This window comes from Babylonia areolata, chromosome 9 (assembly GCF_041734735.1).
Source record: "Babylonia areolata isolate BAREFJ2019XMU chromosome 9, ASM4173473v1, whole genome shotgun sequence".
Classification (NCBI taxonomy): Eukaryota; Metazoa; Mollusca; class Gastropoda; order Neogastropoda; family Buccinidae; genus Babylonia; species Babylonia areolata.
In genome coordinates this window covers 41,250,462-41,276,453 of record NC_134884.1, presented here as the reverse complement: position 1 = coordinate 41,276,453, position 25,992 = coordinate 41,250,462, and the positions used below count along the sequence as shown (strand labels likewise).

The window sequence follows — 25,992 nt, the reverse complement described above, 5'->3', positions numbered from 1 at the left end:
CGAAAGAATTTAATGAATTTTGTGCTCAACCCATCACTACCTAGAGACGACCCATTTTTCATTTGTTTCAAGGCGTTGCTGGTTTCTTCTTCTTTTGTAAATCCTTCTCGTAACGATGCTTCATCTTGATGTGTGCTCAGCTTTCAAGAAATCGTCTGTTGCTTGTGTAACGTTTTCTGTTACTGTGTGATTGCAGAGATCTGAATGAAATCTGACTTTCACTTCCAATATTTCCCTTTGATTTGATTTTATTTCTCCGTTGCTCTTGCAAATACTTATTTGTTTATCTTTTTCTCTTTCCTCCATCTACTTTTCCCCGAGGTCTTACTTGAGAACCTTTTGCTTATTGAGCTCAAGAATCTCGAGTTGTTTTATGTTTAAAATGCTTTTGTACCGACCTCTTCATTGTTGTGTTCATATAATAATTGTTTTTTTCCAACTCGTGTAACTGCTTCAGTAATATCAAATCATTATTTTACCATAATTTAAGCAAAACGACTTTATTTTTCTATAGTCCAGCCGACCGCACAGGGCTATATCAAGACTGTATAATAGAAATTTAGCCCTGCTACATCTGGGAAAAAAACACACACAACACATTTAATATTCCATCTTAGATGTTAAGCTCCTTTATTGAGGCAAATAAGACTAGGCTGTGTTGAGAACATCAGCCCTTCCGTTTAATTCATTTCCGTCGGTGAAGAAGATAAGAAGATACCTGCCACACAAAGAAACCTAAAAGATTTAAAGGCCGCATAGGTAAATAACACTGCAGAATGGAAAGCTAGTTCCCATCCAAGTGTTTACAACATCACTGCCTAATCGCCAGAGCAAAGCAGCACAGATAGTAGCATCATAGACTGAGAAAAACACATACGCGCGCGCGCGCACACACACACACACACACACACACCTGTCCACCCCCCAACCCCCACTATACACATACACTTTCCAACTCCCACAATAAACACATGTATGCATGTGCACACATACATACACATGTACCAGCTCACACAACATATACACACACAAGTACACACACACAAACCAGCTCCAACGACATGCATACACAAAGGTACGCACACACATATATACACACACTGCGACAGCTTTGCCGCAGAGGCCATAAAAGTATAGACTGGCATGCTGTTCGGTCTACTTTGGGAAAGCCCAGTGAGACAGCTCCGATATGAAGAAATCTGTGCATTGCTCGTTTGGAGATGATGCTACATTGGTTTGATGACGTGTGTTGTTTCATGTACAGCGCTTAGAGCCCATGACATGGTAATTTTGCGCCATATAAATGGTGTTATTATCATTACTGATGTCTCTTGCTCTTCTTTCAGCTTAGAGTTAGAGCTGCTCCGTTTCTTTGTCTGTGAGGCGAACTATGGTGTGATGGATCTGAACCTCTTTTAAAAAATGTTTTGATCTATTTTACTTTCAAGGCAAGGCCTCGTCTTTTCTGAAGATTTCAGAGCTTCCCATATAGGCCGTTCATTGTTTTCGTACTAACAGCAAGTCTGTCGGCTCGCTCATTTCCTGTAACATCTTTTTGCATCTGGATGTTGCACATGCCTCTTGCCACTGTGGGCTTCCCATTCCACTGTCTGTTTCATTAGTCTGTCAGAATTATGGCATGTTGATTTCCAGGCCTACGTACAGCATGTGTCACTGGACAGCATGTGTCACTGCTTCAACATTGGGCTTGAGGGAGAAGGTGACAGAATGGTCAAGACGCATATCTGCCAGTACATCGTCCGTGAGGATGCCGAGTTCGATTCCCGGTTTTGCCCTTTCTCCGAAGTTTGACTGGAGAGAGAGACAGAGACAGAGAGGGACAGAGACAGAGAGACAGAGAGAGACTGAGACACAGACAGAATGACACAGTGAGAAAGACAGACAGACAGAGGAGATGCAGGTAAAGACTAAGTCCAGTAACTTAGGTGTACATTCTTTATTTCAAGCAAGTCATAATCTTACTGATCTTTTCATCAACAACACTTTCCCTAGGAGGAGGGTTGGAAGAGGTGGGTGGATGAAGAGGGGAGGAGACAGGAGACATGCAGTGCACAACGTATGGAACGATTCTGGAGGCGATCCCCCCTCACACCACAACTGTGAAGACACACAAACCTGTCTGGGTATACTACTGGCTGCAAACCTGACACTGTGACACACAGGATCATAAAGGCATGAAAAGTACAGTAATACACACACAGGATAATAAAGACATGAAACACTACACAGCGCAAAGACACACAGGATTATAAAGATATGAAACACAACAGAGCACAGTGACACACATGATGATAAAGACATGAAACACTGCACAGTAACATACAGGAGAACAAAGACACGAAACAGTACATCACACAGAATGATAAAACATGAAAAAACAACAACAAAAATCAGCACAGATACACACAGGATAATAATACTTATCATGAAACACAACACAGCACAGTGATACATGGGATAATAAAGACATGAAATATGAAACAAAACATGGCACAATGACACACATAATAATAAAAACATGAAACACTGCACAGTAACATACAGGAAAGTAAAGACATGAAAGAGTACAAGACACAGAATGATAAAGACATGACACAAAAATTAGCACAATGACAAGGACAATAAAGACAAGAAATATGAAACAAAACATGGCACAATGACACACAGGATAATCAATACAACACTGCACAGATACACACAGGATAATAAAGACATGAAATACAACACAGCACAGAGACACTAAGGATAATAAAAACATGAAACACAACACAGCGCAGTGATACACAGGATAACAGAGACTCGAGATATGAAACAAAAGATGTCACAATGACACACATAACAATAAAACAGCAGGACAGAGTGACAAATAGGATAATAAATACATGACACACAACAGTGACATACAGGATATTAAAGACATGAAACACAACACAGTGCAGTGACACAGAGAATGACATGAAACAACACACTACAGAGAAACACAAAATATGATAAAGACATGAAACACAACACTGCACAGTGACATACAGGATAATGAAGAAATGAAACAACACAACAGAGTGACACAGAGAATAATAAAGACATGAAACACAGCACAGCACAGTCACATAGAGGATAATAAAGACATGAAACAGAACACTGCATAGTGACATACAGGATAACAAAGACATGAAACACAACACAGCATAGTGACATAGAGGATAATAAAGACATGAAACACAACACAGCATAGTGACATAGAGGATAACAAAGACATGAAACACAACACAGCATAGCGACATAGAGGATAACAAAGACATGAAACACAACACAGCATAGTGACATAGAGGATAATAAAGACATGAAACAGAACACTGCACAGTGACATAGAGGATAATAAAGACATGAAACACAACACAGCATAGTGACATAGAGGATAATAAAGACATGAAACACAACACAGCATAGTGACATACAGGATAACAAAGACATGAAACACAACACAGCGCAGTGACATAGAGGATAATAAAGACATGAAACAGAACACTGCACAGTGACATACAGGATAATAAAGACATGAAACACAACACAGCATAGTGACATAGAGGATGATAAAGACATGAAACAGGACACAGCATAGTGACATAGAGGATGATGAAGACATGAAACAGAACACAGCGCAGTGACATACAGGATAATAAAGACATGAAAAACAACACAGCATAGTGACATACAGGATAATAAAGACATGAAACAACAGAAGGACATAGAGGATAATAAAGACATGAACAGACCTGCACAGTGACATAGAGGATAATAAAGACATGAAACAGAACACTGCACAGTGACATACAGGATAATAAAGACATGAAACACAACACAGCGCAGTGACATAGAGGATAATAAAGACATGAAACAGAACACAGCATAGTGACATAGAGGATGATGAAGACATGAAACACAACACAGCATAGTGACATAGAGGATGATAAAGACATGAAACAGAACACAGCACAGTGACACAGGTAATGGAGAACACACCTTGGAATGTAAGATCTGCAGAACACATTGAAAAAACATAATGCAGCTTTGATGGAATGAAGCACCGTATGGTGCACAACACACACACACACACAAACAACAAAAACACACATACCCACAGGCACTTCACACAATAACATACACAGTAATACAGAGGTGGAACACAGAATAATTACAATTAAACCAGAACCCCCCTCTCAAAAAACAAACAAAGAAAAAAACCCAAAAAAACAAAAAAGAGAAGAAGAAAAACAACAACAAAACAAATGAAGACCTTCTTACATACAGTGGTATAGAAACGCTTTTATAATTTTGTTGTGATGCATGAACTCAACCTGTCCCAGTGAGATGACTGAAAGGGGTGGTATTAACAACAACTAAGCAATGGTCAGAAACCACCGGTCATGCTGTCCGACTGCAGTCACTGTCTCTCTGCTCAGCAACCTCAGTGGAATGGGGTGAGGTGTGAGCAGTGCCTCCACGTTATGACCTGTGCTGTGCTGTGGTCAGGCCTCCCTTTGTGGACTGTCAGGGCTGTGCCCAAACATGGTCCTCTCTCCACAACCAAACTGCACCATCACGCGCAAACACACACAAGCTCACATACGCATGTGCGCGCATACAGGTGTTCCTTCATCCATACACGCATGCACTCACACACACAAAGGCTCAAACACAAACACACACCTTTCAGTAGCAGCACTGGCCTTTAACTCAAACAGCTTTGGTCCAATGGCCTAACCTTCTCAGCTTTGTCAAATGGCCTTGAACTCTTAATGGTCAAATGGCCTTTTAACTCCTTCAGCTTTGGTCAAAATAACCCTGCCCTCCACACTTCTGCATCATCGTGTCTTGTTTCCATTACACACTTTCTGCAAACAACAAACAACAGTTTAGAAACCTGTTTCCCCCAGAAGGTGAACATAAATGCTGGTGTGAACAACATGCTTCACTGTTGCCCCAAATGCATGTACGGCTGTGAACAGAAACCATGACCCCATGTAACCTTGGGTGACCCATCACATGGACACTGTCATGTGACATCCCCTGGCCTGTGTCCACTCTCCACCCCCACTCCTGAGCCCCCCCACCCCACCTCTCCCTGCAAACCCCCACCAGCACTTTAGTTTATAGAGCGACAGGCCCAGCAAGTCTCTCTGCAGTCACCTGTGCTCTCATCCCTGTGTGAATACCACTGCCCCTGTCAATATGTATGGCAGTCCTTCAACTTTTTTCACAAGATTCTGAGCTGTGGACTCATCAGATGCACAGAAACTCAAACACCACTCCCTTCACAACGACTCAGCAGATGCACAAAAACACAATTACCACTCTCTTCATGACTGTGCAGAAGCATGCACATAATGCTCCACATTCACCTGATTCTGTCCTCAAAACATCAGGCCAGGGAGGTCCAGCAAGCACTTCTCTTTCCTCTTCCTTATCTCTGTCCTGCCTTTTTTTTGTAAGTTCATTGCAAAGAACACTTTCTATGACACATAGGTAACTGGGTAACTAAACATGAGGTGTATACGCACAAAATGCTTCCATTCTATCAGCACTGAGTCATGTACAGACACTGTAAAGCTTGACACACCTGGCTGATAATTATGGTGAGAAATACACAAGTATGTTCACATCTAAACCCACCACAACATCAATGGCTACACAGTGTATGGCCACGGTGCAATGATAAGGCACAAACATGGAACTACCCCCCACGGTCAAACTACTGTGCCAGGCTGACTGGTGACAGACAGGCAGCACAGTACACACGGTCCACACATACACAGCCCTGTAGGTGTGGAGTAGTTATCACAGCTGTCAGCTTTGGTACATCCAACATTAAGCACACACAGCACGGTGGGGCAGGGCAAATATTACACAACACAACCACATGAACCAACAACCACTGATATAACCAACATTTCTCTCTGACATCTGAAGGAACTGTCATGGACAGGTGTGAAGCCTGACCTGTACAGGCAGGTGTGGCAACCTAATGTCTGACCTGTATAGACAGGTTTGAAGTCTGACTTGTAAAGGCAGGTGTGGTAACTGGACATCTGACTTGCATAGACAGGTGTGAAGTCTGACCTGTACAGGCAGGTGTGGTACATTGACATCTCACCTCTATAGACAGGTGTGAAGCCTGACCTGTACAGGCAGGTGTGGTACCTTGACATCTCACCTCTATAGACAGGTGTGAAGTCTGACCTGTACAGGCAGGTGTGGTACATTGACATCTCACCTCTATAGACAGGTGTGAAGCCTGACCTGTACAGGCAGGTGTGTTAACTTGATGTCTGACCTCTATAGACAGGTGTGAAGCTTGACCTGTACAGACAGGTGTTGTAATTTGATGGCTGACCTCTATAGACAGGTGTGAAGCTTGACCTGTACAGGCAGGTGCGGTAACTTGATGTCTGACCTCTATAGACAGGTGTGAAGCCTGACCTGTACAGGCAGGTGCGGTAACTTGATGTCTGACCTCTATAGACAGGTGTGAAGCTTGACCTGTACAGGCAGGTGTAGTAACTTGACGTCTGACCTCTACAGACAGGTGTGAAGTCTGACCTCTATAGACAGGTGTGAAGCCTGACCTGTACAGGCAGGTGCGGTAACTTGATGTCTGACCTCTATAGACAGGTGTGAAGCTTGACCTGTACAGACAGGTGTTGTAATTTGATGGCTGACCTCTATAGACAGGTGTGAAGTCTGACCTCTATAGACAGGTGTGAAGCCTGACCTGTACAGGCAGGTGCGGTAACTTGATGTCTGACCTCTATAGACAGGTGTGAAGCTTGACCTGTACAGGCAGGTGTAGTAACTTGACATCTGACCTCTACAGACAGGTGTGAAGTCTGACCTCTATAGACAGGTGTGAAGCCTGACCTGTACAGGCAGGTGCGGTAACTTGATGTCTGACCTCTATAGACAGGTGTGAAGCTTGACCTGTACAGACAGGTGTTGTAATTTGATGGCTGACCTCTATAGACAGGTGTGAAGTCTGACCTCTATAGACAGGTGTGAAGCCTGACCTGTACAGGCAGGTGTGGTAACTTGATGTCTAACCTGTACAGACAGGTGTGAAGGCCTGAAATCTGACAGAATCAGACAGGCCTGGCAGGAGTGGCTGCCTGTTGGTCACTGCTGTATGGAGGACAGAACCTGAAGTCAGCCATCACACAATGATCCACACTATGATAAAAGACCACATCAAGCGATGCCTTCTACTTAGCCTGTGACAGCCAGAAATGGAACATCTATGGCCACCATGTGGAAGTGCAGACAACAAATGCCACATTTAATAATGTAGACAACAAAAGGCCTTGTCCTCACGTCATAACTGGTCCAATAAACCCCACATTTAATAAATGTTTTTCAATCAAAATTCATACTCAGTCATGTATGGTGTTTAAAAAAAAAAAGAATATTCAGAACCAACCACCTAAGACTATGTCTGGTGTTGAGAAAAAAATATTCAGAATCTACCACCTGAATCAATGTGACCTGTACACTTAAGACTCTTGTTTGGTAGTGCCAAGGCTGAATCAATACAATATATCAAGTAATGACGACTAATTCAGTAACTGGCAGTTCACTGTCATGAACTGATCTTTTCCTGTACAAACAAACAATGGATTTTTTCGTTTCATTTGTTGATGAAAATGTAGCTTCTATCTTGCACCATGCAGTGCACATTTCCTTTGACAGATGCTGCTGTATCTCATGAGATGTATTTATCTCCATGCTGAACTCTCACAGAAAAACCAATTTACCTCACATGGTGATGTCAGAGAGAAACAGACAGACAGACATTTACTCAAACACAGACAGAAAACATAGAGCTAACTAACATGACATCCAACAAATCAGATACTGATTTTCCAGAAGTTTACAAAACTGTAACAAAATGGCAGCTGTTTCATTATCAACATAAACTCTGTGAAAATGTAAAACTGTTCACATCACTGTATGCATACATATACATCTTCTGTACACTGTGCAAACTCAACATTTCAAGCGATTTCCTCTTGGATCCTGGAAAACACACAATGGAATTGTGAGGAGATATATACCCTGTAGTATTGTAAAACTGAATCAAACAGACCAATGCAATTAAAAAAAAAAAAAAAAAAACCCACCAAAGAGTGTGTAACATCCACAGTTCAACATTCAACTATCAGGGGGAATAAACCATTAACTGTAACTACCAAGGGAAATAAATAACAATCCAAAGGGGAAAAAAACACGTCATCAACAATGACCAAAAGGAAAATAAATCAACAATGACCAAACAACATAAGAACAACAATATCTGTTCTGATCCTTTACTTTCCATTGTCTCGGACACTCCTCAGTCTGTACTGAAATGCAAAGTCTGAACCACAGTTTGACAAACATTTTTTGCCAATGAAATGTTCTGAAGCAAGTACAGAAGGGAGGAAATAAGTAAGTTTGATGATGCTGAAGTATTGCTGCACTATCATGTGCCATTCTACACAATGTAAAGTGCACAGAGTGTGACTGATGTAAAGTCAACAAGCAAAGGAAGAACATCTGCTCACAACAATTTTCATCAGTGCCAACAGCCATCTTCTGACTGAATCAGTCATCGTTCCACTGCCATAATCTGCCTGAAACAGTGAGCCTTCTACATCTGTCTCCTGTCTGAAATTGTCAGCTTTCTATAACTGTCTTGTGCCTGAAACATCTTTCTTGTCTTCTGTCTGAATCAGTTTTCTACAACCATCTTTGTGAAACTGTCATCTTTCTACAGCTGTCATCTGCCTGAAACAGCTTTCTGCAGCTGTCTTCTACCTGAAACAGTCCTATTTCTACAGCTGTCTTCTACCTGAAACAGTCAGCTTTCTACAGCTGTCTTCTGAATGAAACAATCAGCTTTCTACAGCTGTCTTCTGAATGAAACAATCAGCTTTCTACAGCTGTCTTCTGAATGAAACAATCAGCTTTCTACAGCTGTCTTCTGAATGAAACAATCGGCTTTCTACAGCTGTCAAACAATCAGCTTTCTACAGCTGTCTTCTGAATGAAACAATCAGCTTTCTACAGCTGTCTTCTGAATGAAACAATCGGCTTTCTACAGCTGTCTTCTGAATGAAACAATCGGCTTTCTACAGCTGTCTTCTGAATGAAACAATCAGCTTTCTACAGCTGTCTTCTGAATGAAACAGTCAGCTTTCTACAGCTGTCTTCTGAATGAAACAATCAGCTTTCTACAGCTGTCTTCTGAATGAAACAGCTTTCTACAGCTGTCTTCTTCCTGAAACAGTCATCTTTCCACAGCTGTCTTCTGAATGAAACAGCTTTCTACAGCTGTCTTCTGCATGGATCAATCAGCATTATCTGCATCACTCTCTTTCTTTGTTTAGCCAAAAAACTTCCCTCTCCGTGGAACAGCCTTCATTATGTGATGACAATGCTGTGAGCGTGATAACACAGTGCATGTGAGTGCTGTCTGATGGGCGACAGCACAGGGGCTGCGCAGCAGAACAGCTGACTGTGTGACAGTGATAGATGACACTAGCTACACATACTGGCCATGACAAAACACTCCTCATGAGCTCTCGGACCCATTGAAAATAAATAAATAAACAAGAAATTCACAACTTATTGATGAATCCCACACAACACTGTAGATGGGGTATAAAAAGCACAACCAATCAATTATGAATGTTTTGAAGTAAAATATTCAAAGAGTAACATGCGTTAACAATTTCTCATTTGGGAACAGATTTGCTGATAGTTTTCGATTCAAAACAATGTGAAGAAATATTTACATCTGAACACAGGATAAAAAATGAACTTTCAGCCACACACATCTCCATAACAGAAAATGACAGATTTCCAAACAAAACATGAGCAGACTGCTCATCAGCAGGTTATAGAAGAAACAACATACAAGTTTGCCATAAGGCTAGAGGTCTAGATTCTCTACTAAAAATTTGCCTACTTCAAATCACAGGTCTCCCACCAAAAGGTAAGAGACCCCAGAGGTCTCCCACCAAAAGGTAACAGACCTCAGATACCTCCTACCAAAAGGAAAGACCTCCCACCAAAAGATGACAGACCTCAGAGACCTCCCACCAAAAGGTAACAGACCTCAGATATCTCCTACCAAAAGGAAAGACCCCACCAAAAGATGATAGAGACCTCCCACCAAAAGATAAGGGACCTCCAACTGACAAAACTTCAACTGATCCCCAACCCCAACTACTGGGCCCAAGGGTTCTATGAGGTGCAGAAAGTCAGAAATTTGTTATGACAGGAAAGAAGGATGACCCTGCTGAGGGCAAGAGAGGTCACAGGACAACCGTGTACACAGGGGTCTGGGGGTGGGGGGGGTGGAGGATGTACATACTGTCCACCACAGTTTGTATGGCCACACAGGGGGCTGGGTTTTTTTTGCTGCACAGAACAAGAAAACCAACACTGCCCACGTGGAGAGTCCTCTGTTTGAACCATGTCTTTAACCCTTTCACTGCAAAACTTGCATTTATGAAGCAGCTAAGTAGAGGACCCATGTCACTGAAGGGTGGCCAGATCATGGGTCTGTTATCCTTGAACCTCATGCTCTTTATGTTTGGTAGTAGGACAGGTCATATTTTCTGGACACCATATTATCGGTGTTTACAGCACAAGGGAATTTTGCCCTCTAAATTGACTGGCGGTGAAAGGGTTAAAGCAGGACGCAATGTGGGATCCTGGCTGGCCTATCAATCAAGCCGTGACAGTGAAACCCTGTCACCTTCACAGCATGCTGCTTTCTACGCTGGCAACAAAACCTTGTGCTGTCTTGTCAGTGTCTGCACAGTGTGCAGGAAAGCGCCATCTCCCCATGTAGAATGAATGGCTGGCGGGGTGACAGGAGGTGCAGGGTTCAGTGTTTCTGTGGGCATGGCAGAATGCCCATGGCAGGTTATCTGGTTTGATGACTGGCACTTTAATTTCTACACACACCCACACACACACACATACACATGCAGAGAATCCCACACTGATGACACGGATAAGACTTAGCCAAACCGTTCTGTCTGGGCACATACACAGAGCATATCACAGGGGTCGGTCCTAAAAGACTGCACACGGCAGCCCTAATGACAGCTGTACCTGTCAGTAGTACTTCCTGGTCAGCTGTGATCCACGTCACAGGTTACAGCCTTACCAGACCAGCTTCTCTTGCTGTGGAAGACACACACACACACACACTGTCCTTGATCAACAGGCCAGCCTCACAACGCTCATCTCATCACCTTGCTGTCGGAAGAAACACCAACTCTTCACCTTGCCGTCGGATACACCAACTCTTCACCTTGCTGTTGGATACACCAACTCTTCACCTTGCCGTTGGATACACCAACTCTTCACCTTGCTGTTGGATACACCAACTCTTCACCTTGCCATTGGATACACCAACTCATCACCTTGCTGTCGGATACACCAACTCTTCACCTTGCCATTGGATACACCAACTCATCACACTAACGCCTCATTCAACCTGGGCGAGTCACACAGTGGTGATTGTCTGACACAGCTCTTTGGAGTTGTCGCTGAAGTAGTCACTGTCCCCCCGCTCCCCGCTGTCGCCCCGCTCGCTGGTGGCAACGGAGGACAGCTGCCGGAGACAGGAGGCGCTGCGGGTCAGCTCCCCCTCCTCCCCGTGCAGCAGGGCTTCCATGGCTGAGGCACGCTGCATGGCTCCCAGACTGCTGCTGCGCCCCCGCTGCAGTGACGGCACCATGAAGTACCCCCGCTGGACTCCCTTGGCCCCCCCGTGCTGCCACCGTACTCCGAACGACGGCACCGAGAAAGTCTTGCGCGCCGCGCACGCCAGCTTGTCCTGCCAGCTGCCCGACCGTCGGTGCAGGTGGTGGGGGTGGGGGGTGATGTGGGTGGCGGCTCCTCCGGCAGGCAGCGCCATTTGGAGGGAGTCTGTGTCCTCCATGACAACGGCAGAGGTGGGGGCATCCAGGCAGGGGACGAGGAAGTGTCGGTTGAAGTGCAGGTAGTCAAGGATGTCCTCCAGGTCAGGCCGGAACCCCCGGTCGTAGAACATGCACCAGTGGATGAAAGAACACCTGTCCACAAGACATACAGCATTACACTCATGGATGAAAGAACACCTGTCCACATGACATACAGCATTACACTCATGGATGAAAGAACACCTGTCCACAAGACATACAGCATTACACTCATGGATGAAAGAACACCCGTCCACATGACATACAGCATTACACTCATGGATGAAAGAACACCTGTCCACAAGACATACAGCATTACACTCATGGATGAAAGAACACCCGTCCACATGACATACAGCATTACACTCATGGATGAAAGAACACCTGTCCACATGACATACAGCATTACACTCATGGATGAAAGAACACCTGTCCACAAGACATACAGCATTACACTCATGGATGAAAGAACACCCGTCCACATGACATACAGCATTACACTCATGGATGAAAGAACACCTGTCCACATGACATACAGCATTACACTCATGGATGAAAGAACACCTGTCCACATGACATACAGCATTACACTCATGGATGAAAGAACACCTGTCCACATGACATACAGCATTACACTCATGGATGAAAGAACACCTGTCCACATGACATACAGCATTACACTCATGGATGAAAGAACACCTGTCCACATGACATACAGCATTACACTCATGGATGAAAGAACACCTGTCCACATGACATACAGCATTACACTCATGGATGAAAGAACACCTGTCCACATGACTTACAGCATTACACTCATGGATGAAAGAACACCTGTCCACAAGACATACAGCATTACACTCATGGATGAAAGAACACCTGTCCACATGACATACAACATGACACCAGTGGATGAAAGAACACCTGTCCACATGACATACAGCATTACACTCATGGATGAAAGAACACCTGTCCACATGACATACAACATGACACCAGTAGATGGAAGAACACCTGTCCACAAGACATACAGCATTACACTCATGGATGAAAGAACACCTGTCCACAAGACATACAGCATTACACTCATGGATGAAAGAACACCTGTCCACATGACATACAGCATTACACTCATGGATGAAAGAACACCTGTCCACATGACATACAGCATTACACTCATGGATGAAAGAACACCTGTCCACATGACATACAACATGACACCAATAGAAAAGGTTGATTTTCAAAGAAACACCGCTATTTTGTAAACCATTATCAACTTAATCCGGATAAATTCAATATAGATAGCTTATCTGCAAAAATCTGATCACACTTAACACTAACTCAGTTCACAAAGCTACATACACATAAACAAAACAAGAAACAAGACAAAAACCAAGAAGACTGACTGAGTCTTTCACAGGCTGTCATGACACAAGAGAGAAAGTGATTATTTATTAAAAAATTTAAAAAAATAAAAAAATAAAAAAAAAAAAAGGAGGGAGGGAGAGAAGACTCACAAATCAACGGGACATTTGTCGGGCAGTGCCAGGCGGTTGCCAGCCTTGACATAGTCAAGGACCTGTGTGTTGGACAGCCCTTGGTAAGGAAAGCTGCCGAAGGTGACAATCTCGTAGACCACCACGCCAAACGACCAGATGTCTGACTTGAAGGTGAAGATGCCGTCCATCAGACTCTCTGGTGACATCCACCGCACGGGAAGCATGCCTGAAAGGTACACAGGGGACACACACACACTGACATGCATGGTACTGCAGGCAGTACACTGTGGAATAAATCCCCAGTATCACAGGACATCTGACTGTCAAATATCCCCTGTGGTCTGGTGGTGATGACAGCATTTACAACCTTGCTCAAATGTTGAATCCTCTGACTCCCAGAAGAATTGCTAATTTCTTGCTGGAAAAATCACAAACCTCACTCACACATTCACACACACACACATACGCACACACACTCCCATCCACCCACCCACCCACCGACGAACACTATTCATTATATCACAACACTCAAATACACTGTATCCAATATTTCATTTGGAGATTTCATAGAAAATGAAACCTTCACTGATATTCCTTTCTCAGTAGCCTTTTTTTTATGTAAACTTCTTTATAATCATCATTTAGTTTACCTTTAATGACATTCATTCCTCAGTAAACAGTTAAATGTAAACTTCTTTACAGCTGTTATTTATTATTTATTTCACTTTGAACAACATTCGTTTCCCAGTAACTGTTCAACATATTAAATTTCTTTACAACCATCACTATTTTGCCTTCAACAAACATTGACTGACTCAAATGCCATTTAAAAACAAAAAAAAACAAAACAAAAAACAATCTGGATTTCAGTCCAATTCTTAGCTCTAAAAAAAAAAAAAAAAAACTCATATAACGTGTGTGGCTGCATTATCTGTAACAGACACTTTTACATTCTTTGAAAAATTTTATTTCTTATCTTTATGTTAACCCCTAGGCTGCCTATATGACGAGATAACTCGATCGCAAGCATGTACACTTCGCTGCCACAATGACGAGATAACTCGTCATCGAAATATTCAGACTTTTCCCTGGTTTGCATTCAGTTCGTTCACAAAAATGCTGGTCGCTTTAGCTCGGGGAATCTTTCTAGATTCTATTCATAGCTAGAAACACCATCTAAGTCATGAGGCAGTCCTTTATTTGAACGTTTTGGTTGGGTCACTGTCGCAGTGTTTTGCCTGGATCCTTTCCTCGCTCGCTCAACAAAATGTCGGACTGACGCTGTGCTCAAGACATGCGATTGTGGCGAGCTGATGCTCAGAAAGAATTGAAGCGTAAATCGAAGGAGAAGACAGTGATGAACATGTATAGGACGATTTGATAGAAAATAAAGGGAGCAATCAAGAGAGTGGCCAAGATACGACTATCAGTGAGTGATGTCGGCCGTACAGTTCTAGAAGACAACAAAAACTAACCGAATTATTAGCAGGACACAGTCTGAGCGATTTTCTTGGCACTCAGCCAACGCGGTCTGATGAGAACTGGATAAAGTGATCATGCGAGAAGGGTGAAGAGGAGGGGGGGGTGAGGGCTGAGGGGGTGTGGCCTCACATCCATATTATCACTTGGAGAAGTCACAATGCATTGTGTATCTATCTCTTTAAAAAAAAAAAAAATTATTGTGGTGGTTCTGGTATGATTTTGAGTGTGCAGATATCCATTTGTCCAGAAAATATATTTTAATGAAAATTACCTGACCAATGTTTGTAATGAACAAATTGAAAATGTGACAAAAAACAAAACACTGATTTCAAAACAACAGCATGTCACTAAAAATATATAAAATGGGAAAACATTATTTGTTTTGTATTCTTTATTCATTTACCTTTCAGAAAATATATACTTTTATGGGTCTTTCTCAAATAATAAAGACCACAGAATTTTTTGAAAATGTATACCCGTTTTTTGTGAAAACTCCCTGGCAAATAGATTTCACTTAAATCTTATTTTCCTGGCAGCGTAAGGGTTAAGGGTGTTTTTTTTTTTCAGTTCTTACAGTTTTTTTTATGTATTCTCCAGTATGTTGTAGCCTAGATATGTGATTTGAATATTATCATCCTTAAATAAAAAAAATAAAAGGGAATAAAAGACACACAGTCAGAGCTCCATTCCTACCAACAGAAACATTCAGATGAACACAGTGCCACAGGGAACAAGAGAGAAACAGAGACACTGTACCTTTTCGAGAGAACCTGTAGTAATCAGAATCGTTGATGTGTCGTGTCATGCCAAAGTCGGAGATCTTCACGGTCTTGTTGGCATGCACCAAACAGTTCCTACAGGCCAGGTCCCTGCCAACAGCACCAGCCACAGCATCAGTTTCAGCTTCCGAAATAAGACATCATTGCAATTGGACAATTTCAAAAATATGCTACACCACATTAGCTAGGCAGATGCCTGACCAGCAACATAACCCAATGCACCAGTGAGGCCTAGAGTGTATGCATATTTATTTGTGTACCTATCAGTTATACAGCGAAGGGTTCTTTTTAAGTGCACCAAGTGTGTGCTGAATATGGGACCTTGGTTTTGTGTCTCATCTCTGCCTCCATTTCCCCTATATCCCTCCCTCTTTATTGCTCAAGCTTCCATCCCGTGTGCAGCATGCACCTATGCTACTACTACTACTACTACTAATAATAATAATGTACATCTATATAGCGCCATTTCTCTCTAAGAGCTCAGGGCACTTTATATGAAAGAAAAATATTACAAGTTAAATAAAACATTCATGACCACTCTTTCTCAACCCCCCCCCTGCCCCCCCCCCACACACACCCTCTCCCTTTCCCACTCTACACACATCCAAAGTGAGTTGACATGGGTGGTGTTGGAGAACAAGGAAGCTGAGAGTGCTTATAGACAGATTTTAAAAAGATGAGTTTTTAGTGATGAACGAAAAGCAGAAATAGCATCAGATGCACAGATATGATGAGGACGGTTGTCCCAGATGTGAGGAGCAGCAAAGAAGAAAGAACGTTCACCAGAGGTTCTTGTATTGACACGAGGAAGTCTCAAAAGGCAACAGTCAGAGGAAGAGCGGAGATAAGGTCAGAAAGATATCTAGGTCATGTGGAGTGGAAAGCAGAATAGCAGAGACACGCAACTTTGTATTTAATTCTCGCTTCAATGGGGAGCCAATGTAGAGTGCGGAGGTGAGAAGAAATGTGATCAGTACGTGGGACTCTGAGAGTCAGACGGGCAGCATTGTTTTGAAGTTTTTGAATTTGCTGAAGAATACTATGTGGACAGCCTATGAGAAGAGAATTACAGTGTGTGTTAAAGTACCCACCACGGCAAAAGAGTTGTCACACAGGCAAAATTCATCATAAAAATCCACTCTAATATACATGTGCATGCGTGCAACCGAAGCCTCACTGAATAGTACAGGAAATGAATAATGAGCGCCTTAAGGCAGCTGTCAATCAGCTCTGTTCAGGTAGGCAGCCTGCTGTGCAAAGGACTCTGTAAAATGCTCAGTCTGGTCTTTAACAGAAGACAGGAGTTATATCAGATGCATAGTTTCAAAACTGATTGTTATTCACACAAGACAGGGTAAGATAATGAAGGGAAAGGGGAGGTAGAATAGGCTAAGGGAAGGCAAAGAACAGTAAGGGAAGGCAAGGCATGGTAAAGGAAGGCAAGGCAAGGCAAGGCAGGGTTAGGGAAGGGAAGGCAAGGCACTGCATGGTAAAGGAAGGCAATGCAAGGTAAGGGAAGGGAAGGCAAAGAACAGTAAGGGAAGAGAAGGCAGGGTAAGGGAAGGCAAGGCAAGGCAAGGCAGGGTAAAGGAAGGGAAGGCAAGGCAATGTAGGGTAAGGGAAGGGAAGGCAAGGCAATGCAGAGTAAGAGAAGCGAAGGCAGGGTAAGGGAAGGGAAGGCAGGGTAAGGGAAGGGAAGGCAAGGCAATGCAGGGTAAGGGAAGGCAAAGAACAGTAAGGGAAGGCAAGGCAGGGTAAGGGAAGGGAAGGGAAGGCAATGCAGGGTAAAGGAAGGGAAGGCAAGGCAATGCAGGGTAAGGGAAGGCAAGGCAGGGTAAGGGAAGGCAAGGCAAGGCAAGGCAGGGTAAGGGAAGAGAAGGCAAGGAAGGGTAAGAAAAGGCAAGGAAGGGTAAGTGAAGGAAAGGTAGGCCAAAGGAAAGGTGCTATCTGATCATCAATAATAACTACAGTCCCTGCTGTGTGCCGGTTACCTGTGGACGTATTTCAGCTGATGCAGGTACTGCAGACCACTGGCAATGTCGATGGCCATCTGGGTCAGGTTCTCTGAACTCATGTCCTCCGCCTCCTTGATGTTCTGACCAATCAGGTTGCGGCGTGACAGCAGATAGGTCTTCAGGTCACCTGCACACAGCAGTCATAGAGTGTGGTCAGTGGAGGTCTTGCACAGACAATCCACAGGCACTGCCCGATAGGCGCTGAGTCAGCCAGAATAGAGTCACTGTTTAATTTCTCTCTTTCATTTAATGTCTTGTCACTTTGAGTGATCTTGGATGTGTAGTGTAGTGTAGTGCAGTGTATTGTAGTATAGTGTGGTGTGGTGAGGTGTGGTGTGTGTGTGCATATGTGTGTGTGTGTGTGTGTGTGTGTGTGTGTGTGTGGTCAGTGCTAGTACTGACGGCCTACATGACAGCCTGACAGAGAGTCAGCCAGAAAGAAGTGACCATTTATTTATTTCTTTCATTTAACGTCTTGTCACTTTGAGTGATATTAGTAGTACAGTGCAGTGTAGTGCAGTGCAATGCAGTGCAGTGTGTGTGTGTGTGTGTGTGTGTGTGTGAATGGAAACACAGACAGGGAAAGCAGGGAGACAGAGACAGGCCAGACACTGACCATGGAAACATGGACAGGGAGAGCAGGGAGACAGAGACAGGCCAGACACTGACCATGGAAACACGGACAGGGAGAGCAGAGAGACAGAGACAGGCCAGACACTGACCAATGAAACACAGACAGGGAGAGCAGAGAGACAGAGACAGGCCAGACACTGACCAATGAAACACAGACAGGGAGAGCAGAGAGACAGAGACAGGCCAGACATTGACCATGGAAACACAGACAGGGAGAGCAGAGAGACAGAGACAGGCCAGACACCGACCATGGAAACACAGACAGGGAGAGCAGAGAGACAGAGACAGGCCAGACACTGACCAATGAAACACAGATAGGGAGAGCAGAGAGACAGAGACAGGCCAGACATTGACCATGGAAACACAGACAGGGAGAGCAGAGAGACAGAGACAGGCCAGACACTGACCATGGAAACACAGACAGGGAGAGCAGGGAGACAGAGACAGGCCAGACACTGACCAATGAAACACTGACAGGGAGAGCAGAGAGACAGAGACAGGCCAGACAATGACCAATGAAACACCGACAGGGAGAGCAGAGAGACAGAGACAGGCCAGACAATGACCAATGAAACACAGACAGGGAGAGCAGAGAGACAGAGACAGGCCAGACACTGACCATGGAAACACAGACAGGGAGAGCAGAGAGACAGAGACAGGCCAGACACTGACCAATGAAACACAGACAGGGAGAGCAGAGAGACAGAGACAGGCCAGACACTGACCAATGAAACACAGACAGGGAGAGCAAAGAGACAGAGACAGGCCAGACATTGACCAATGAAACACAGACAGGGAGAGCAAAGAGACAGAGACAGGCCAGACACTGACCAATGAAACACAGACAGGGAGAGCAGAGAGACAGAGACAGGCCAGACACTGACCAATGAAACACAGACAGGGAGAGCAAAGAGACAGAGACAGGCCAGACACTGACCATGGAAGCATAGACAGGGAGAGCAGAGAGACAGAGACAGGCCAGACACTGACCAATGAAACACAGACAGGGAGAGCAAAGAGACAGAGACAGGCCAGACACTGACCATGGAAGCATAGACAGGGAGAGCAGAGAGACAGGGAGAGAAAGACAGAGAGAGACAGAAGTCCCAGACACAGACCATGAAGCTGGAACTCCATGATGGCGTAGATGGGTTCGGAGCGGGTGCACACCCCCAGCAAGGGCACAATGTTGGCGTGTTTAAACCGCTTCATGATCCCCACCTCCGTGAAGAAGTCCAGCTGTCACACACACACACACACACACACACACACACACACACAATGCCACGTGTGTATCAGATACTCCCTGCTGTCAGACGCAATGCCATGTGCAGATCAGACACTATCATTATCCCACCTCCTTGCTGTCAGACACAATGCCATGTGTGTATCACACACAATCATTATCCCCCACCTCCCTGAAACATCCAGCTGTCACACACAGACAATGTCATGTGTTTCTCAGACATAAACATTACCACACCTCACTGAAAAAGTCCAGCTGTCACACACAGGCACAATGCCATGTGTGTATCAGACACAAACATTATCCCACCTCCCTGAAAAAGTCCAGCTGCCAGACACAGACAATATCATGAATAAAAGTTCTGCTGCATCTAACATAAACCCAGCTGTCAGACAGACAAATCCGTGAAAAAAACAGTCCTGCTGTATCTAATATAAACATTATCCCACCTTCATGAAAGATCCAGCTGTGTATCAGATGCAAACTTTATTCCACCAGCTGTTAGACACAGACAAGGCTATGAAAAAAGTCCAACTGTCAGACACAGGCAATGCCATGAAAATGACCTGATGTATCAGACATGTGTGCACAGGATTAGACTGTGCGCTGCAAGATTGTGTGCTGTGAGTGGTGAGTGTTTGGATGCACAAATAATTTTCAACTGGATTAATAAAGATGCACTGTGCTGTATTGTTTCATACAGCATTGTACTGTATTACACTGCATTGTACAATATTGTTTTGTACTGGTGTGTATTGTATTACACAGTATCGCACTTTATTATATTGTCACACCAAGTTGGAAAATACATAGCACTGTGTTTATGTGTCTGCATAGTGTGCTAGGTGCAGTTTGGCTTGTATATACAATGATGTAATGTGTTATGTAGAACATTATGTGTTTTGTAAAGCAACAATAGCAGTCTGGATAGAGTCCTATAGTATGTATCCATTATTATCATGATCATGATTACTATCATCATTATCATAGTTATCATTATTTTATCACCATTATTACCATTATTACTTCTTTTTTGTTCTTGTTGTTGATATTTTAAATTGTTTATATGGCCGCTACATGCCAGAAAAATCGATGTCGTTTATGGCAATGCTCTCAGCCACAATTCAGGAGATCCCAATTCATGAACAGCTGCTGCTGCTGTGCGGTCTTTTTGTGTGGAACTGGTAGCATGAATGAAAATGGACAATACTTACTTCAGCTTTGTACACTTCACGAATTGTGTGGGATTTTTTTTTTTTTTTTTTTTTTTTCACAATTGAAGAATTTTTTGTTGTTGTTTTTTGGCACAATAACAATCCAATATGCACAATACAGGGCAACTGAACACAATAATGACGAAACAACAGAGCCAATGAAACGAACGAAAGACAAATTTGTCTGCATGGTCAATTCATCGTGCACGAATGAGGCGGAGACTTCTCACAGCAACACACACACAAACACACACACACTGCTTTCGTCTTTTCTGATGTTAACATTTTTAACGCATGTCTTTTGCACTCGAAACATGTATGTGTATGTATAGTTGTTTGCACATAAACACACACTCACACACACACTGCTTTCGTCTTTTCTGATGTTAACATTTCAATGCACGCCCTTTACCCTCAAAACATATATGTGTATGTATAGGGTTTTTTTTTGTTTTTGATCTTATGAAATTCAATAATTCTAGCCAACTGAACAATCCAGAACACTCTTATGATACATGTATGTACTGATCACATTGAGTTAATTATGTAACAGGAAACAAAGTGAAATTTGGCCCAGTTTTTTTTTTTTTTCCCCCCCTTTCCATGTAAATCTGTTTAATACATTTATATGTTTCTGTATTTCATTTCTTGTTCAAAGATTAAAGATAAGGATATTGGCATGGCTCTCTCTTTTTATAGATACTAATGTACATTTTCCCTATCAATATTATATGATTGACCTTTTGAATGATAATATTACTGCATTCAAAGTTGTCTGATTGTTTCAATCCAAAGAGGACTTCATTCACATTCAATTCCAGTCTGACGCCAACAGCTCCAACAAGATAAAATCTGATATGTTTCCAGAATAATTTCACTGGTGGGCATTTGCAGAAGAAATGTTCTATGTAATCAACTTTGTCTATGCAGATTGAGCATTTATTGTTTTCCATTATTTCCATTTTCTGCAATAGAATATTAGCTGGATATACTTTGTGAAATATTTTCCATTGTAGTTCTTTTAATCTGGTTTCTTTAGTTGATGAAGAGGGCAGTATCCAGTAGTAATGATCAATTTCCACGTTAAGTTTTCTAAGCCAGAAGTGGTAGGCACATGGTTTTACTTTACCTTTCTTTGATTTTTTCATTCTTTGAGATATGAATTTTGGCTTTATACAGAACACTTTTAGGTCATCAACTGTGTCAGAATTGACAGTTTCTTTTATGTCACCCATCCACTGCTTCCACTGGTGAGGAATAGCGTTTAATAAAAATATATTAAAAAATAACAGATGGCTGGTTTTCCCAGAATTTCTCAATGATTTCTTGCAAGTTATTCATCCTTTTTTCTTGTGTTTTAATAACAACCCTTACTCTTTCTATTCCTGCAGTCTTCCACAAGGGAAAGAATAAATTATTATGCTTGTACTGGATTAATTTATTGTTCCATAACGGTTGGACACTAAAGTTGTTCTTGTCAATGTCTGATTTATTTCTTCTTTTTTTTTTTTTTTAAGATATTTGAGTGTTAAGTGTGTTGGTAATACATTATGCCAAAATATATTTTGTATTTTTGACAGTGCTTTTAAATTGCTGGGTCTGCAATTTATGTAAAATGCCCCAAGCTTGCTTGCAAGTTTTCCAAAGTGCCACCATGGAATATATGTCCAGTTTTCATTTTCTGATGCAAAAAGTTTCCCAGCCCATTTCAAGTAAAAACATTCCTGGACTTTGTGAACATTTACCATATTCAGTCCACCCTGGGAAACTTCTGCTTCCATCATTGTCCTCTTAACTTTCTCAAAGGCCTTTCTGTTAGACCTTCTGCGTTGCCAAACAAATCTATACAATGTTCTATTTATTTCAGAAAGTACACAGTCTTGTAGTCCTGTTGCTTGCATTATGTATATAAAATGGCTCAGCAGAAATGTTTTAATGATAATGATTTTCCCATGGATGCTCAAGTCTTGTTTGCTCTATCTAGCTATCAATTTATTCATCGTAGATATTCTACCTGACCAGTTGTCTTCTATACTTGATGCTGGACTGGAGTTGCTAAAGTGTATTCCTAATATTTTTATTTTGTCTGTCAACTCAAAAGGCAGATTACTTTTTCTGTGTTCTACATGTCCTATCTTCATAGCTTTTGTTTTTTGAACATTTAAATACAGACCAGAAAAACATGAAAAATCGCCGATTATGTCCACTGCCTTGTTCATATCATCGAAATTGTTTAAAAAAAAGTGTTGTGTCATTGGGTAATTGTTTTATTTTTTGTGTTTTTTGTTCATTGTTTTGTGTAGGAGTGTAACCCTGGTGATGTTGCGATTTGGAAATTTTCTATCTAAAATTACGTTTAAATAACATACTTACCGTGACCCACTAGTGCAGACTCCGGCAGGGGTCTGACATTCCTGTCCTGTGCAAACTACTATCCGCCTATGCGGAGAAAACGAAAGTAGCTATGGCCGATAACCCGGAAGTAGGTAACCTCCCCTTTGCCCCCCTGACTAGCGCCCTCTTTTTACGGCAGCCATTATGACTCCTGTTCCTGTGCTCTTCATACGGTTAAGTTTTTTTCGTATTTTCTGTCTGTCTGTCGATTCTCTGGCGTTCTTGTTTTTTGTCAAATTTTGTCTTCAACCAGGTCACATAATTATATGGTTTGATTGGGAGATCGGGCTAAAATTAAGGCGCAATCGCAATCAATTCGCGGACACTCTGGGCCCTCTATTTCTGGCCCTCTCAACAACGCCAACCTGACGCCTCCCCCACTTCCTTCGCTTCCTCCGGTCAACTCCAGACCTCCACCACCTCCTGCACCTTCTCTGGCAACTTCTAGGGGTTCGTTACCCCATACTCAGGTCAGTGGTGCCATTGATGCTATTCATTTCAATTCGCGAACGAACTCGACGTGATCCGCATTTCTTGGCCCTGCCAGTCGGCAGACGCGAGTCGATCTCCTCTATCACTTTTCCCATGCCAACAATGGAATGTGCCATAATCCCTCTGGGAAAACAGCACCATACACTGGCTTTGGATCTGCACACTAGACTGGGCCCTATGTGCGATGCGTCCATGGCGGCGGCCGTGACATCGGCTCACGTGCCCCCCATGCGGCATGCCTCTTCCGTCTTGGATCCTATGGTGACCAAGGCGCTTAGGGATGCCCTCCCCAGGTGTAGGGAGGAAGGTGGACAATTCTACTCTCAAGATAAAGGCTAAGGGTGAGAAGGGACAATCCTGTCTTATTCCACAATCATTATTACTATTAATATCAATTTCATATTGTACTGTACTGCATTGTTTTTATCTGTATCATTATCATGTTTACCCTAATTATCTTAATTATATTGCATTGCACTGTATTGTACTTTGCACTGTATTGTATGATATCATGCTGTACCACATCATATCATTTCTTTTTACCTTTTCATCAGTCGATGGCCGAGACTTCAAGGTCTTGACGGCGACAGCCACCCACTCCTTGTCCTCAGTGAGCATCTCCCCGCCACACACGGTGCCGAACGCCCCCTCCCCCAGCTTGCGGTTCAGGACCACACACTTGCGGGGCACCTCCCACTCGTCCAACGTCAGGTTGCCACAGCTGTCAGACTTCAGCAGGCCCAGCTCCCGCATGCGTTCTCGCGTCGCCCGCACCTTTGCGTCGTAGCTGTGGGGATGTGGTGTGGGTGAACAAACTCTGCATGTGTCGTGTGTGTGTGTGTGTGTGTGTGTGCGCGCGTGCTTGTACAAACACTGATGCACATACACATGCACATACACAGGGACTTGTTCACTCACACAGACACATGTACACAAAGGGACATGCACACACACACACACACACAATAAACATATATTCCACACAAAACAACATACACAAGCACACACACACACAAACATGTTTCCACACAGACCATGACCCTTTCAGTCTGATTCACACACTGGTGAACAGTTACCTGCACTTGATGGCGATGAGTAACAGTATGGCGATGATGATGAAAGCCACAAAGCCTAGAACGTTGGCAATGATTATGGCCATCTGACAGCCCACCCCCAGAAATGCTCGGAATGCCTCCACCCCACACGTCTGTATTGCTGAAACACGCAACACATTTCATGGTGACACATATGACACTTCATGTCTGTACTGCTGAAACACACAACACGTTTCATGGGGACACACATGACACTGCATGTCTGTAATGTTGAAACACATTTAATGATGACACACATCACCCTACATGCATGTATTTCTGAAACACACAACATGTTTAATTTTGACACAAACCACCCTTCATGTCTGTATTACTGCAATAAAACACACAACACTTTTGATCTTAACACACACAACCCTGCACATCTGCATTACTGAAACACACACACACACACACACACACACACACACACACACACACACACACACACACACACACACCACCCCAGGCCACTGTATTGCTGAAATTCACAACAATGTTTTATGGTGACAAACACCACCCTGCACATTTGTATTGCTGAAATACACAGCATGTTTCATGGTGACATGGTGACACACACAATGCTACACGTCTCTATTGCTGAAATAACACACAAATATGCATCCCACATGCTTCCAAAATAGAAAGGATGCATTCATGTTCGACTGGGTTGCTGGGACATTAAAAAAAATTCTGGGATGAACATGTATAAAAAGAGTGAAAACAAAGTGTTTTATAAGTCTGGCGTTCTTCAATCAAAGTGTTTTCTAAGACAGTGGAGGTGGTGTAGGCAAGCAGACAGACACCTCCGTCTATATGTTCTGAACATATACATGCTCACACAGACACATGCACACACATTCACATGAACATACACATGCAAAACCACAGGGACATGTACACACACTGACACAAACACACACATGTGCACACTGAGATCCTGTCACGGTCAATGCTCAGTCCTCCCTTCAAGCCAGGAGGTCACATAATTGCCAGTGTTGATAGTCTATCTGTCATTCAGATGACGTGAAAAATGTGAGGTCCTGTGTATTGCATACAATTAGTGCATGTACAAGAACCCATGGCAATAAAAGGGTAGTCTCTGGCCAAAAAAA

The 25,992-nt window shown here is 43.1% G+C and overlaps 2 protein-coding genes across 4 annotated transcripts in view; both read right to left on the bottom strand.

Annotated features, from left to right (window-relative positions):
- The window catches only part of LOC143285641 (uncharacterized), a 29,377-nt gene extending 22,498 nt beyond the window's left edge, over positions 1-6,879 (bottom strand). Inside the window, exons 1-2 of the mRNA XM_076593037.1 lie at positions 6,791-6,879; positions 5,981-6,258 (exon numbers count right to left, since the gene is read on the bottom strand). Of these exons, the coding sequence (XP_076449152.1) occupies positions 5,981-6,258; positions 6,791-6,879 (367 nt within the window). The remainder of the gene's footprint in view (positions 1-5,980; positions 6,259-6,790) is intronic.
- Positions 3,801-25,992, bottom strand: part of LOC143285448 (uncharacterized) — a 60,122-nt gene continuing 37,930 nt past the window's right edge. For 2 of the 3 annotated variants that reach the window (XM_076592735.1, XM_076592736.1), the window contains exons 16-22: positions 24,860-24,998; positions 24,327-24,570; positions 19,556-19,676; positions 17,781-17,931; positions 15,767-15,879; positions 13,547-13,754; positions 3,801-12,143 (exon numbers count right to left, since the gene is read on the bottom strand). In XM_076592735.1, coding sequence (XP_076448850.1) covers positions 11,573-12,143; positions 13,547-13,754; positions 15,767-15,879; positions 17,781-17,931; positions 19,556-19,676; positions 24,327-24,570; positions 24,860-24,998 — 1,547 coding nt within the window. In that variant the 3' untranslated portion in view covers positions 3,801-11,572. The remainder of the gene's footprint in view (positions 12,144-13,546; positions 13,755-15,766; positions 15,880-17,780; positions 17,932-19,555; positions 19,677-24,326; positions 24,571-24,859; positions 24,999-25,992) is intronic. The other variant, XR_013055690.1, reaches the window with a different exon arrangement.